General features: G+C 40.8%; 1 protein-coding gene across 1 annotated transcript; it reads right to left on the bottom strand.

Moving 5' to 3' along the window:
* Window positions 1-13,110: 13,110 nt before the first annotated feature.
* On the bottom strand, window positions 13,111-14,005 carry LOC145123693 (uncharacterized). Its single transcript, XM_079058902.1, has one exon. It carries the CDS (start codon window positions 13,951-13,953, stop codon window positions 13,303-13,305), a length of 651 nt encoding a protein of 216 aa, XP_078915028.1. The 5' UTR covers window positions 13,954-14,005; the 3' UTR covers window positions 13,111-13,302.
* Between the last annotated feature and the right edge of the window lie 283 nt (window positions 14,006-14,288).

Below are 14,288 nucleotides of genomic sequence, written 5' to 3'. Positions count from 1 at the left end.
TATTTAAATAATATATTAAATTATGCGGTTTGCGGTTATTTCGGTTAATTTGGTGCGGTTATTAAACATAAAACCGAACCGCACCGTAACTTTTTGGTTTTTCAAAATTAAAAACCGCACCATCGGTTTTTGTTTCGGTTTCGGTTATTCGGCTTCGGTTTATGCGGTTATTTCGGTTTTTTCGGGTTTCGGTTCGGTTTCTGCTCACCCCTGGCCTATACACTGGTGAAAATGTAGACTATGGTTCTATCCTCTGGGCTCAATTCATCCAGAGTACTCACTCTGTTACTCGTCACAGTGAGATCTCCTGTGCGAGATTTTGGACTGTTGTTGTAAACAGGGCAATTAAGCATCTCAAAATTATAGTGATGATTGATGTACTGATGGCTTCCATTGCGACATTCCATACAACTGGTATCATTATGACGGATAGGTCCAAGTTTTCTTTCGTTGGTTCGATTCTGGAAGCGATGTTTCGTGATGTTCCTCCCTCCAGTAAAATTCTAAAAGGATATTGCACTCTTACTCCTTCAGGACCTCTTCCTTTAACTGATGACTTCCAAGTAATTTTGGCTGAGGTAGATAAACCCAAGAAAGGGGGCAAAGGGTCAAAGAGAACTACCAAGAAAGATTCTACGAAAGAAGGAACTTCTGAGACTGTGAAACCTCCATCTAAGAAGCGAAAGGCTCCTATTATCTCTACTGCTGCACCAAAGCGAAGGAAGCAACCCGCTAGAAGGCGAAAGTCTCCCACTCCTACTCCATCTCATAATGAAGACGAAGATTCGGATTGTGATGCTGAGTCGGAGATTCGCATTGAGGAGGATCCCCCTGTTCGTACTGAAGAAGATGAGCCCATTCGCATTGAAGAACAAGAACACGTTTGCAATGAGGAAGAAGAACAACTTCGCACTGAGACCTCGTCTCCTAATCGTGAGGTAACTCCACCACTTAATGATTATGTTCCTTCTCCACCTCCCTCACCAAAAACAACTACTTCTATACCAATCACCATTGCTCCTCTCCCACCACCTGTATCAACTCAAACACCCACAACTATTCCAGTATCAATCCCCATTTTCACAGATTCCACAGTTCCACCTCAAACCTCAACTGCACCTGTAAGTTCAGTCAACGTATCTGATACGGGGCTAACACTTCAGGTTTTTCAACCCATGTTACAACACCCATCTCTCCCATTCGCACAGATGACCCGGACATGATTTTCGGAGATGATGAACCTGATGATTTGGAAGGATTCACTTACAGTCCTTTTTAAATACGGATTGACAATGAAGATGATGTCTCTACTCCGAAAGCGGAACTCAAATATCTTCATGAGAAGCTTGACCAGCTGCTTCTCGCATCCAGCGTTTCCACTTCTGAGGCTTACTCCAAAGCTGCGGTTGAGTCAATCCTTGAGCGAGTCACAAAGGAACATACTGCCAACACTTCCACTTTGTCCAAGGAAGTTTCTGACTCTGCTGATGTCTGCAAGGCGACGATCGAAAAATTCGAAAAACTAATTGCTGGCACAAGGGAATTCGTGGAAGCCTACCAGGATACCTACAACACCAATACCACAACTACGAACAAGGCTATTCAGAATGTTGGTGCCATGTTCCAAGCAGAAAAGGCGAACTCTGCTGAACTTCGCACGGTGTTCCAGTCTGATCATGAAGCATTCCAGACTTCTATCGATGCGAAAATCACAAAGCTTCAAGAAGATCTGGCGATGGAGAACAAGATCATGGATGCTCTCGCGGTAAAGGAGGAAAAATGTAAGGTGTTGGAAACCAAGCTTCACTACACTGAAAAGAAGGTCGATGATTTGCTAGCAGAGAAAGCAGTCACGAGAAGTTGTATCTCTAATGTTAATGGACTGCTTTCTGATATTATTGAGACCCGTGATCCCATGATTTCCATCACAGTACGAAAGCATATGGCTGAAAAGCTAAGACCGGTGTTCGCAATGTTGCACCGTTTGGAGGGTGTTTCGACGCCAATGTCTTTTCGGAAACAAGGGGGGGGGGAAGGTAGTTCCAAAGTTCAAACGGATGAAAACCCCAAAGTTTCAATTAAACCTCTTGTCATCAAGCCAGAACCAAAGAACAAAGAAAAGTATTCAGTGAAGAGCCCATTATCGACAATGACGAAGAAGAAGAGCCTGATGAAGCTGAGCTTAAAGGAGGCTGAGGAAAAAAGGCTCGTGAAGCAGAGTTGGATGAAAATGCTCGTATCGTCAAGGAGGCTGAGGAAAAAAGAAAGAGCTGAAAAGGAAGATCAGGCCACTCTTAAAAGCAAAATGCTATTATTTCCAAAGTGGACCCTGAAGCGCATGCAAAACCAAGCTGTGGATATGCCAAGTCAGTATTGGTTGGGTCCAATTGATTCCTTTGATGTCCAAAATACACAGGATTCACAATTAGACCTTCCTATCACACCAAAGGCATTCAGGTTCCGTGCCTTTATAAAGGTTGCTAATGTACCTTTCTCAGACAACACTGCGGATCAAATGATGTTTGCCATCTACTTGAAGCACATGAAGCCCCAGTTCGAGAGTTGGAGTGCGAGCAAGATTGTTGTTGTGAAGGTTACTGGGCCAATCGAGACTGAAAGCTTCCCTAATGCGAAGTTTAAAGTTGCGAGAGGATCTGCATGTCAAGCCTTCGAATTCACTCTCGTAGATCTGCCTTGCTTGAACCCCCACGAAGGGCTTGATTTGTTTCCACTACAACCAGATCGACCATAAGCGGGTCAACTGTCCGAGGTTGCAGGGAGGGGGAGGAGCGGTGGCAGAGACTGCACCCGCCACGATGAGGATTACTGATGGCTGCCCTGCCAAGGTGGATGCTCCAGCGGTGAAGAGCTGTGTATTCCAGTTGAATACGAGGGAGGATCAGGCAATGGCAGACGTTGTGGCTGGTACGCGTTTATTATTCTCTGCTCTTTATTATTCGTATGATTTATGTGTACATTATGTTTGTATGAGGATCTTTTTGGTCAATGGTTTGTCGGTGCATGTCTTGATTGGTTCGGGTGCTACCCGATCGTTCATGTCACTTGCGCTTAGCAAGAAGTTCCGGGACGCGCCGGGAACTTTGGATTCCCGCTCGAGGTAGAGATTGCAAATGACTGCATGGCGAGTGCCGCGAGTGTGAGACAAGGATGCGTTTCACATCCCCATTGGGGGAGGAAAGGCGACCTTAGGGGCCGACGGAATATAGGATATCAAAGGATGGGGGTTCGGGAAACTCCCCAACGTTAGAATCGCGTCTTCTTGACGTTTTATAGCAAGCTTCGGGGGAGGGAACCAGGTTTTGATCCGGTTAGTATTCGTGTTTAGTTGGGAGGATAGACCGTGTGGGTGCTCAACGTAGAGATGTGATCGGATGGATAGGTGAGCAGAAGGGCCAGGGGCAGGGATCATGTGGTATGAAGGTGTTGTAAGACTACGGGGGAGCCGTAGCAATCACTAATGGACAGTCAGGGTGAAAGTGTGGTAAGACTACAGAGTAGACCAGTTACGAGATTATGGGAAGCCACAATTTTAGTGGAATCAGGATCGGAAATGATTATTCGATTGGTTATCTGTGGGCGAGTCCGGATGGTTAAGGGAATTCAGAATGGAACTGGTAGAGACCGTTGAGTCAAGGGTTTGGATCTTAAGTTGCAGGGTCTCGTGGATGAGTGGTACGTGACACGGTAAGGCTACGACTGAGTAGTCCTGATATTTTATCTCTTGGAACCTGGTGGTTGGACCGGGTGCGAGACTGGTAGTCTTAGGGAATCGGCTAAAGAGATTTATTAATCGGTCAAGTAAAGGATGGCGGGAAGTCGTGGTGCATTTTACAAATGCCAATTCGAGGATCTATGGATAGGAGTGAAGTATCAATTCGGTTTTGGATAGGAACCCAAATTGGAATTCGCGCATGTTTGGTGCAGGATTTTGTTTCAGTGAGATGGGATATGGGGCACCTTTATGCCAAGGGAATCGAGGGCAGAATCCTAGGGTGATGAACGGGCTGTTTGATGGTAGTTTAAGCCATTGTGATGTGTCTCGGGTAGCTCTATCCGTAATAGAACCACGACATGATGGAAGCAGAGCAGGAAACAGTAGATTGAAGGAGACTAGGTATGATGTAAGATTACAGTTATTCTAGTAGCATACACCTTTTTGCGTCGGATTCAGTGGCGACAGGTGGTCAGCCTACTATGATCGGATGGATCAAAGGATTGAAGGATCCATGAGTGGCAGTATAGATAGGGTAACGATTGTCAGACGAGGTATCCATCGGAGGTCATGCGGGAATGCTTTGCGTGTGTCCTGGCCTAGCAATCAGTTAGGTGTCCGATGTTTCGAACAGTTGACAGATAAGGTGAGATCTGGGAGGTCTCGGCTGCCTTTAGAGAGCAGCAAGTGGTAGCAAAAAGAGTCGAGGTGGGCTTAGTGTCTTGGGAATTGTGTGTGGAGTCGCTTATATTTGGGTTATACACTAAGTTGTTTGTAGTTGGATTAAATAATCTCAGAGTGATTAATCTGACCCTGTTGCGCAACTCTCGTCTGAGTCTAACCGTTGCAGGGGTGAGTCTTTTACTCGAAGGATTATCTGATCCGCATGTTGAGTTGAGTATTCAGCATCGGTATATAGTAAGTGGAAGCAGTCAGTAAGTAGCAATGTGGTGACCTGCACTGGGAGTGGCTGGAAATTTAGTTTCAGTGAAGGCTCTATCCTTCATAGGGATAAGAAGGGTTGTTGCATATAAATAGCAGCCTTGGGAAGGCCGTGGACTACGCAGGGTAAAGGGTGAACCCCTAGATGTCAAGTAGGGAGTACCAGAAGGATTGTTGGTTGGGTAAGATTGATGTATCCAGTATTGACAGAGATTAGAGTATATTCAAGATTTTTAACTCTAAGGGTTAGCTTGTTGCTCAGGAAGACCTGACAGAAGGCCAATAAAAGCGGTCTTTCGAGGATTGGACCGAGGAGACGGAGTTATGCATTGTATATAACATTTATGAGATGTATGCACGGTAGGTGATTGATAGTGGAAGCGGAGGGCGTGACGCGTGGGGAGTATCCGAGGTGGGTAACCGCAGAAGACTTTGAGGACGACGTCTAGTTCAAGTGGGGGAGATTTGCAACACCTGTTCCAGGTATTACTTATTTTATTTTAGGTTTTAAGGTTTTGATGTGTGGACTCGACGAGTTGGGAGTTCAACTCGTCGAGTACGGGCATTTAATCTTGGACGCGGATCGGGACCAACTCGGCGAGTCGGAAGGCCCGACTCGGCAAATTGTAAGGCCCGACTCGGCGAGTTGGAGCTGTAGAGAAGAAACCCTAATTCCGGGGTTTGTCCCCTATATAAAGATCATTAGCTGCCCTTGTGGCCTCCCCTAGCACCATATCTCCCTACAGAAAGCAGTTTGCGGCCGTGAACACTCCTTGAGTGAGAAGAAGAGCTTGGTTTAGCAAACTTAGAGTGTTGAAGAAGGGATTTAGAAGAAGAAACAAGAAGGGAAGCAGTGGATCAGGCATCTACACTGTATTGGTCACCATTCTAAGGTAAAAAGTCATGACCTTGACCTCTAGTTGTTTAGATCTCATTTCTTGGAAGTGAATGACCATTTTTGGGAAAAATGTAGTCAAGCTTGAATCTGGACTTATGGTCCCAGATCTAGACCTCTTTAGGTCCCTAATGGCATAAAGTTGCTCCCTTTATGTAGTTCAGCCCCTTTCCATGCACAAGAACCTTGTATGAAGACTAGTTTTGGTGTTATGGCCATGTGAGGCTTTGCATGCACGTAAAGTTTGTAGCTTTACGTGACATCTACACTAGGCAATGCTAGATCTGAAGTTTGGAACTCTGGATTCCACTGGAAAAGGCCGAAAACAAGAAGAAATAAAGGAACTCGTCGAGCCCTTTAATCGACTCGACGAGCCGGCCAAAGAGTTTACGGCCAAAGGGTTTACGGCCAGGGGTTTGCGGTTGAGAGTTTGAAGCTGTGAACATTAAGGAACTCGACGAGTCACTCAAGTGACTCGGCGAGTTGACGAGTTAAGTAAGGAACTCGATGAGTGGCTGGTGATACTCGACGAGTCGAGGTCAACATGGACTGTTGACCTTGACTGTTTACTTTGACTTTGACCAGGGTTGATCTGAGAATATTTATGGGATGGTGTTAAGATAATCACTTGGTGATTATAGGCAGTTGAGAAGGAGCAGCGTGTGGGATATATTTGATTTTAGCTTTCCAGTTCAACATTCGAGAGGTGAGTCTTGCCACCATACCAATGGGTCTAAGGCACCAAGGCCGACCCATTTTATGATAGTTGGTTTACTTGCTATGTAGAGGTGTGTGGCATATTTATGCAATGTTCTGTGGTAGAGTTAGCTTTTGCAACTGATGGTAGAGATAGCCTTTAGGGCTAATGTGTAACGCCCGTGTTTATAGGCTAGGCATTAATATTGACATAATGGTCTAGGTTAACCTTTATAACTCATTTAGAAGAAATGAAAAGGAATTATGTGAATTTTATGTGAATTATGTGTTTTATGCTTAATTATTAGGGTTTAATTAATTAAGAATAAAAATGAGCGTCAAAATTAAATATTAGATAAAGCCGATATCTATTAAGAAACTTGTAGTGGGCGTGACAAAGATTACGGATATATAAAGAATGCCGAAATCCGAGTTATAACGAAGAAGTTATGACCTGTCGAAGTTTCACGATAAACCGGCACGGTGCCAAATGTCGTAAAAAGTGAGTTTTTGATAAACTACTTTTTAGCCTTAGTGATCTAAACGAAACTCGTAGTGTTCGTTAAACCGAGAGTAGGTATAAAAAGAACGCCCAAATCTGACTTCGTATGAGGAAGTTATGATTTTTCGAAGTTTCAGCTTAGCAGTAGACAGCTAAAAACTCGAATTTTAGATCGAGCAATTTTTAGCCGACACGACCTAAACGAGAATGAAGGTCTCATCATTTATAGCACAACGGTAAAAAGTCTGACGAAAACGGACGTCGGATGAAGAAGTTATGAATTTTTAACGGATTTCCTGTCCCGGTCTGTTAAAAATAATAATATAAAAATTAAAATCAAAATTAGCCGATGAAGTCTAAACGAAAGTTGTAGAGCGTAATTTTACCTACGCGTGCATATAAAGAACGTCAAAAACGGAGCTCGTATGCGAAAGTTATGGATTTTAGAAGTTTTGACGCGAAAACCGAGAAATTTCGCATAGGTGGCTTCGGCCACGTCACCTTCGCTGAACGAGTGCCACGTGTCCGAAATTGGTGAGTCATGCGAGCCACGTGTCCGAAATGAGGCTGAGTCATCCAAGCTGCTGAAGCGGTCCAATGTCTGTCCGACGTGTGTCTACTATCACATGTCTGAAGCCCTCGCAGCGAGCCACGAACCCTCTACCTCGGACCACTAGGCCTCGGTCCAATCAGGAGCTGCCAACAGCCACTTCGCATGCACAGCCCATGTGCGAGCACCTGCGCACCCTCGCCTGCGGACCCCACCTCCCAAGCCGACTTCAGAATCCTATAAATAGAAGGGTGATGCGAGATTGCCCGGGTAGTTTTGGAAATTGGGCATTTTCACCCATTTTTCAATATTTTAGCCATTTTCGCTTCCCCCGATGCCCCGAGATCATTTCCAATGCCCGGAACACGTCCCGGAGTGCCCGAGAAGCCCGGGAAATTTATTTTTTCGGTTTCGAAGCCCGACCCTCGCAGAGCCCGGTTTCTCAATAAAACTCCCGATTTTATTAGAAACGATCATTCTAGGCAACGAAGTGCTGCCCGGTTATCGTTAAATCAAGTGAGTATGTAGTTACTTTCACCTTACACACATATATGAAGTATTTTCTTTAAAATACGTGCTATGTGTAATTATATTGATTGTTTAATTAAGGTGACTGTTGAATAGATGTTTTATACAAGTTTTAAACTGTATATATATTTTTATCTACAAATATGTTGGGTAAAACATGGGTAGATGAATTAGATGATGTGTGATGAAATAAAAGTGATGAGAGGTATCGATGTTTAAGATGATCTAGTCATCTAGCAGAGTATAGACAACGGCCACAGACTATTTTAGATAATCCAGTGGAACGTTAGTAGACTTGTAATCGGTACGTATGTTTGAACTATATGTTCATAAAGTGCTCTTGAACTATATGTTCCTTAGGTGTTTTTGAACTATGTGTTCATCCGTTAGTTCTTCTTTTTGACACTATTACGTGTCGTGGTACGGGAGCGTACGTGAGTACTTTATCAATATTTTCCCTATACTTTTATTTGGAAGAGCTTTGGAGTCTTTGTTCTTTTATGAAGTGATCGGACGAGCTTCATGAGTTAGTGATATAGATCATGAGTTAAATAGTGGGTGTGTGATGAAAGGTGAGTTGGATAGATGCGATGATCAGTGATATAGATCATGAGTTGAGAGTGAGTGGTGAAATATGAGAAAAGCCCTTACTCAAACGTTGGCGTGAGTGGTGCAATATGAGAAAAGCCCTTACCCAAACGTTGACCCCCGTCATTCAGCAGAGTATGGATGACAACCATGGACTGTTCTAGACGGTCTGTGGAACACTAGCAGGCTCGCAACCTGTAGGTGTTAATGGACTAGAGTGTTCATTCGCTATACTCTATTCCCCTCATGATTTCCTTTAGTGCATGTATGGCTGGGGGAACCTCTTAGTATGTTCATCAGCTGTATGGAAAAACCATTGACATGTATTGCGGGGGGGGGGGGGGGGGGAACCCGTGGGAAATACCGTCGATGAATAAGAGCTATGGACTTAGCATATGGAAAACCCATTGACATGTATTGCGGGGGGGAAACACCCGTGGGAAATACCGTCGATGAATAAGAGCTATAGATTTAGCACATGGCAACGATGTGACTTCATGTCTTATTTGACATAAATTGCAGAAGGAAGCAATGTTGTCACTTTATAGGTTGTTTTATGTTAGGGTGTTTTGTTTGACATAACTTGCTGAGGGAAAGCAATGTTGTCACCCTGATGTTTGTTTTATTTAACATAACTTGCTGAGGAACCCCCAAAGCAATGTTGTCACCCTTAGTGATAATCCTTAGGCTAGGTCCGTTGTGATAGTTGTTTTAGGGACGTAAAGTGAGGATAATGGGAATGGGTAATTAGGGTTATTTTGGTTGATGAAATTAATAAATTTATTGATTGAGAACTTAATAAGTTTATTATTTAATGTGGGGTGAAAACCCTATATGCTCACCAGGCTCCCAAGCCTGACCCACTCAGTTTAATTGTATCACAGGTATCGATACGAAGTTGCTTTACACTGAGAGATTAAAAGAGAAGTAGATCACTAGTGTAAATGAATGTAAGTTTTGTTTATGCTTATGTTTTTGTATTGACAATGACATCCCAATGGTTTAAGTGAATAAAATACATTTCTTCGGAAATGATTTGATAACATATTTATCATGTTTTTCTGGGAACAAATTCCGCAACACTTTTAATCAAATGATTACTCTGAAATTATTTTAAAAGCATAAATTAAATCGGTCTTTTCTGGCCGTGAAATTGGGGATGTCACATAATGGTAGAGATAACCTTCAAGGATAATGGTAGAGATAGCCTTTATGGCTAATGGTAGAGATAGCCTTCACGGCTAAGGGTAGAGATAGCCATTATGGCTAAGTGTAGAGATAGCCTTTGAGGCTAATGGTAGAGATAGCTTTGATAGCTGATTAATATGTGATAGGTGGTAGAGGTAGCTTTTATAGCTAATTGTTATGTGATATGTGGTAGAGGTAGCTTTTATAGCTAATCGATATGTGCTATGTGGTAGAGGTAGCTTTTATAGCTAACATGATATGTGGATTGTGTGTGGGGTATGCTCTGGGGGACTCACTAAGCATTAGCTTACAGGTTGTGGAATTGTTTCAGGTACATCGGATCCTAAAGGCAAGGGCAAGGCTTGATGGCGCGACGTGCACTTTCTCACGGGCGTTTTATGGGACACTCTGATGTTGGAATAAAAGTTGTATTTGACTTATGTTTTGAAAACAATTATAACTGGATTTCTTAATGTATGGAAATGTGTTTGGATAATCAAAAATGAAAATTTTCTTCGTAAAATTGGGTCGTTAAACTTCCAGGGGATCTAAACCCTAGAGCCTCCATGGCCAAATATACACCCCACATACCAAAGTTGTTCTCTCCGAGTAGGAGAAACCCATTCATACTCAACACCAATCTAACTTGATCGTCGGAGCTTGCTCCCAGGACACAATCCTTGGGGAAATGCTAACGAATTTGTTGTGATGTTTGCTTAGGTATCTCGCCGGAAACTTGGTAACGACACCACCTGCAGATCTCCGATCCAAAACCAACATAGAAGACCCGACAGCCTGAGTTCATGTCGAAACATTTGGCGCCATCCGTGGGACCAAGAATAAATAGTTATCGTCTCTTGGTATCAACCTCGGTTTCGCCTCAGATCTGCTCAGATCCGTTCATTTGAACCATTATTTGTTTAGATTCGTCCGACTCTCGCCAAGATTTGTTCAGATCTTCTTCGCAAACGTTCAGATCTCTAGATCTACTTTTGTTTCTTCTCCCAGATCTCTAGATCTGCTCCATTTCTTGCTTATTTAAACATCTCCTAAGCTGGAAAAGATCTTCTCAAATCCATTTTCATTTATGCTTTGGTGGTTTGTTTAGCAATATGGGAAGAAAATAAGTTTCTATAAGTTCAAATCATGGTCAAAACCAACCAGGGGATCTGCCCCTTGGACCTCGCTACGGAGTTGCCACCCCTTGGACCCCGCTACCAGGTGTGTTGCCCTCGGACCCCCATGGTGCAGGGGCTTCGCCTGTAAATAACAGTGTACTTTAAATTTGAATAAAAAGTGTGCACTCTGCACCACCCTTACTTGTTTAATATTTATCAAGATTACATTGGTCAACAAGTTTATCCCATTACACTTAAAAAATATTGATGATACAAATCACTAACACTTCTCAGCTTCTTATTCTTCTTGAATATTTTTAACACATTTATAAATATTAGTTTCACACTTAGTATCAAATACTTGAGTGTTGAATAAAAAGTAAAAGTTCCATCAAATAGATGCTTGAAGTGTTGGTCCTACCAGACTTTATTATCTCAGTAAGATAAAATGAGCAATTTCTCTTCTAGTGTCATGTTTCTCCCAAATAAAAACAAACTCCATCCTTGGGGTTCTTTCTTTATTTCTTGGATTTATAACCATGTTTTTTTTTATACATATCATTTTTCTAAACCATAGGCCTTTTAAAGCACACATTGTGACTCTCCTTGACCTTGCTAGTATCTAACATATGAACAAGTTTGCACCATACATCACTGTACTGTTGGAATATCTGTTTCACTTGACAAAACATTTTATATGCTTCTAAAATTCCCAAGTCCTTCTGAAGGTCAGAGATCATTGTTCCCAGTATGATGTGAGACATATAAATGACATCACAACGATGCTTCCACCAAGCATTGTGATCAGACCCGTTGGTTAGTAGAGGTTGTTCAGGAATGAGACCTTTTAAAAAGTATAACTTTGTTTGTTTTTTAGATTGATTTTCAAAGAACGATATCAGTAACATAAATTATAACCATCGAATGTCATTGTCTCTTGTAACTCAGACCGGGAAAGCTGGTACATTGGTGTAAGAGTGGGTTTTGTGATCATCTATGAAAATTAACAAAATTCATTTAATATTTTGAATTTTTATATCTTCAACAATTAATATCCTTTTAGTTTTTAAAACATTAATTAATAAAGTTTTGGATTCAAATTGCAAAACAAATAAATTGTTAGATGACATTTATCTCATTTACTTAATTCAACAGGGTAGGTAACGATTATCAATTATATTTTAATATATAATTACTAACGGTATGAGATCGCTAACACCTTTTGTTAATTGACATGTTTAATTTCATCTATGATATAACGTAACATTGTGACATAACGTAGCATGAGTTAGGTGGTGGAGTAACTAACACTTTGTTGTTGGAGAGACATTGAAGTTCTTTTATTTTTCCCTTGTGTTCATTTGATAATATTTGAAGTTTAAAAGAAATCTTGTTTAAGTGAGATTTTCCATTATATTGTCGAAAATTTTCACTTTTTCCTAAATACAATACCATTTCTAAACAAACCATGTAAGGATTGTACAAAATAAATAGTCAAAAATGTTGCTATGAGTAAGATAATAGTTTGGATTCCTTTTGCCATTCATAGTTATGAGATCGGGAGCCATGTGTTCACCGACTTGGTATTTATTACAAAGAAGCCAATATCACCAAATCAAACAATAAATCACAATATAAACCACATAGTCTATCGACTATATCAAGCCTTAGATACATATTTAAAGCATTACTATTTATTGTATTAAACTAACTAAATATTTTCATTAAAAAAATGCAGCAACTTTTTTTTTTTACAAATTGATGCTCTAATATTTTATAAATATTTCTAATTGCCCATTTTAGACTCTTGGTCCTATAGAATTGGTCAAGTTTTGACTTCCATATCTAGCATGGCGTAGACCAGAGGGTTCGTTTAAAATCCCCCGTTCTAGTTGTCGCCCTATTTTGACTTTATATATTTGATCTTCCAGTCAAGTAACTACAGTATTTATTACTTGATATAATTCCATTATTTGGTTAATTCACAAAATCGATTTATGGTTTTAAAACAACATTATTTTAAGTAAGGTAACAACATTACCAAACATAATCTTATGATTTTTGTTGGTGTCAACATCATTTTTAGTATTGTTTACATAATTACATGCAAGTGCCTATACATTACTACATTTATATTTTCATTTTTTTTGTTCTTATAAAAAATATATATGAAAAATTGTTATTATCTTTAAAATTGGTTAATACAATCCATATTATTTAGTGTGTAAAGTTTGATTATCTTGTTTGAGAATAATTTATCTAAACCATGTGTCAAAATTAAATATTAAATTTATAACACGAGAGGTTATATTATTCACACAAAAGATAAGAACAATGAGTCGTAATTAATTGAGCATGATAATAAAGAAATACTTATAAAAATAATTTTTATTTATTTCCATTTGGTACTTCAAGAACAAATCAAAAAACATCATTTTGCTACAAGTTATACGCTTGGAAAAATGATTAAAAAAATACAAGAAAAAACCACCCCTGAATTTACAAAAATGGAGAAATTGATTTCTTGTTCTTCAAAATATACCAAAATTTAAAATTAAAGATTCAAATGCCCCAAACACCCCAAATCCTATCTCCTATGAAACTTACAAATTTTCTCACTGATCCTTTCTCCGATGATGACCCAATCATCAATTCCTCTTCATCCCCATCATCATCATAATCACTGTTAATCAATTTTTCCTCGACTTGCGGCGGCGCGTGAGAAACCTTCTCCGAAGCGGTAATCGGCGCGTTGGGGGAAGATGAAGAAACTTTGTTCTTTCTTCTTTCTTTCTTGTTCTTCCCACTCTTCTTGTTATGAATCAACCCATCTTCGTAAGCATCAATGATTTCATGAATCAGTTGTCGATTTGGCGACGCATCCCATCGAACCCAGTAACTTGTGTAGCATGTAAAACAGTCGCAGTTAAATTGCGGAATATGGCTTCCGCCTCCGCCTCCGCCACAATCTCCGCCGTGAATTTTACTGGTGGGTTTTCCGTTGCCGGAGAAGTTATTGTTGGTGTTGTTGTTGGTGGTGGTGGTGGTTACAGAGCAGGAGAGAAGGTATGCCAATACTTCTTTGTCTTCGGGTGCAAGGGCGGCGGCGAGAGTGGCTATGGCGATCGGTAGGAAGGATAAGTGATCGGCGGTGGCGGACGGCGGCGGTGATGGGTGGATTTTGCCTTTATTGTGGTTGTAGAGCTTCCTCATCGTGAATGGCGTGGTGGATTCTTTCGAAAAAATTGTGGTGGAATGAAAGCCTTTTTAATGATATAAGTAAAGGTCGTCTAATGGTCGGGGGTAATAATGGAATAAATAAATAAGTTGGTGACATCACACCGTCTATTACTCTATTCGTAAGTCACGCGCCTTTTGGAGAGCGTGATGTTTACTCAATTTATTTTTGGAAGATTTATATATCCGACTCGTGCAACTAAAATAACTTCGTGCCGTCTTCGTATTTTAGAAGTATAAACAATTAACTATGTTTATGTTAATGTGTAAATTTTTCCTAAGAGAGACATTTTATAATTTTTTTTAAACAT

This window comes from Lactuca virosa, chromosome 7, assembly GCF_052849685.1.
Source record: "Lactuca virosa cultivar CGN04683 chromosome 7, Lactuca_virosa_CGN04683_v6, whole genome shotgun sequence".
In the NCBI taxonomy this organism is placed as follows: Eukaryota; Viridiplantae; Streptophyta; class Magnoliopsida; order Asterales; family Asteraceae; genus Lactuca; species Lactuca virosa.
Note: the sequence above shows the minus strand (reverse complement) of the source record. Positions and strands in the feature narration are given on the sequence as shown.

What these genes read in the sequence shown, in the direction of transcription:
- LOC145123693 (XM_079058902.1), bottom strand. Translation starts at nt 13,953, where the DNA reads ATGAGGAAGCTCTACAACCACAATAAAGGCAAAATCCACCCATCACCG.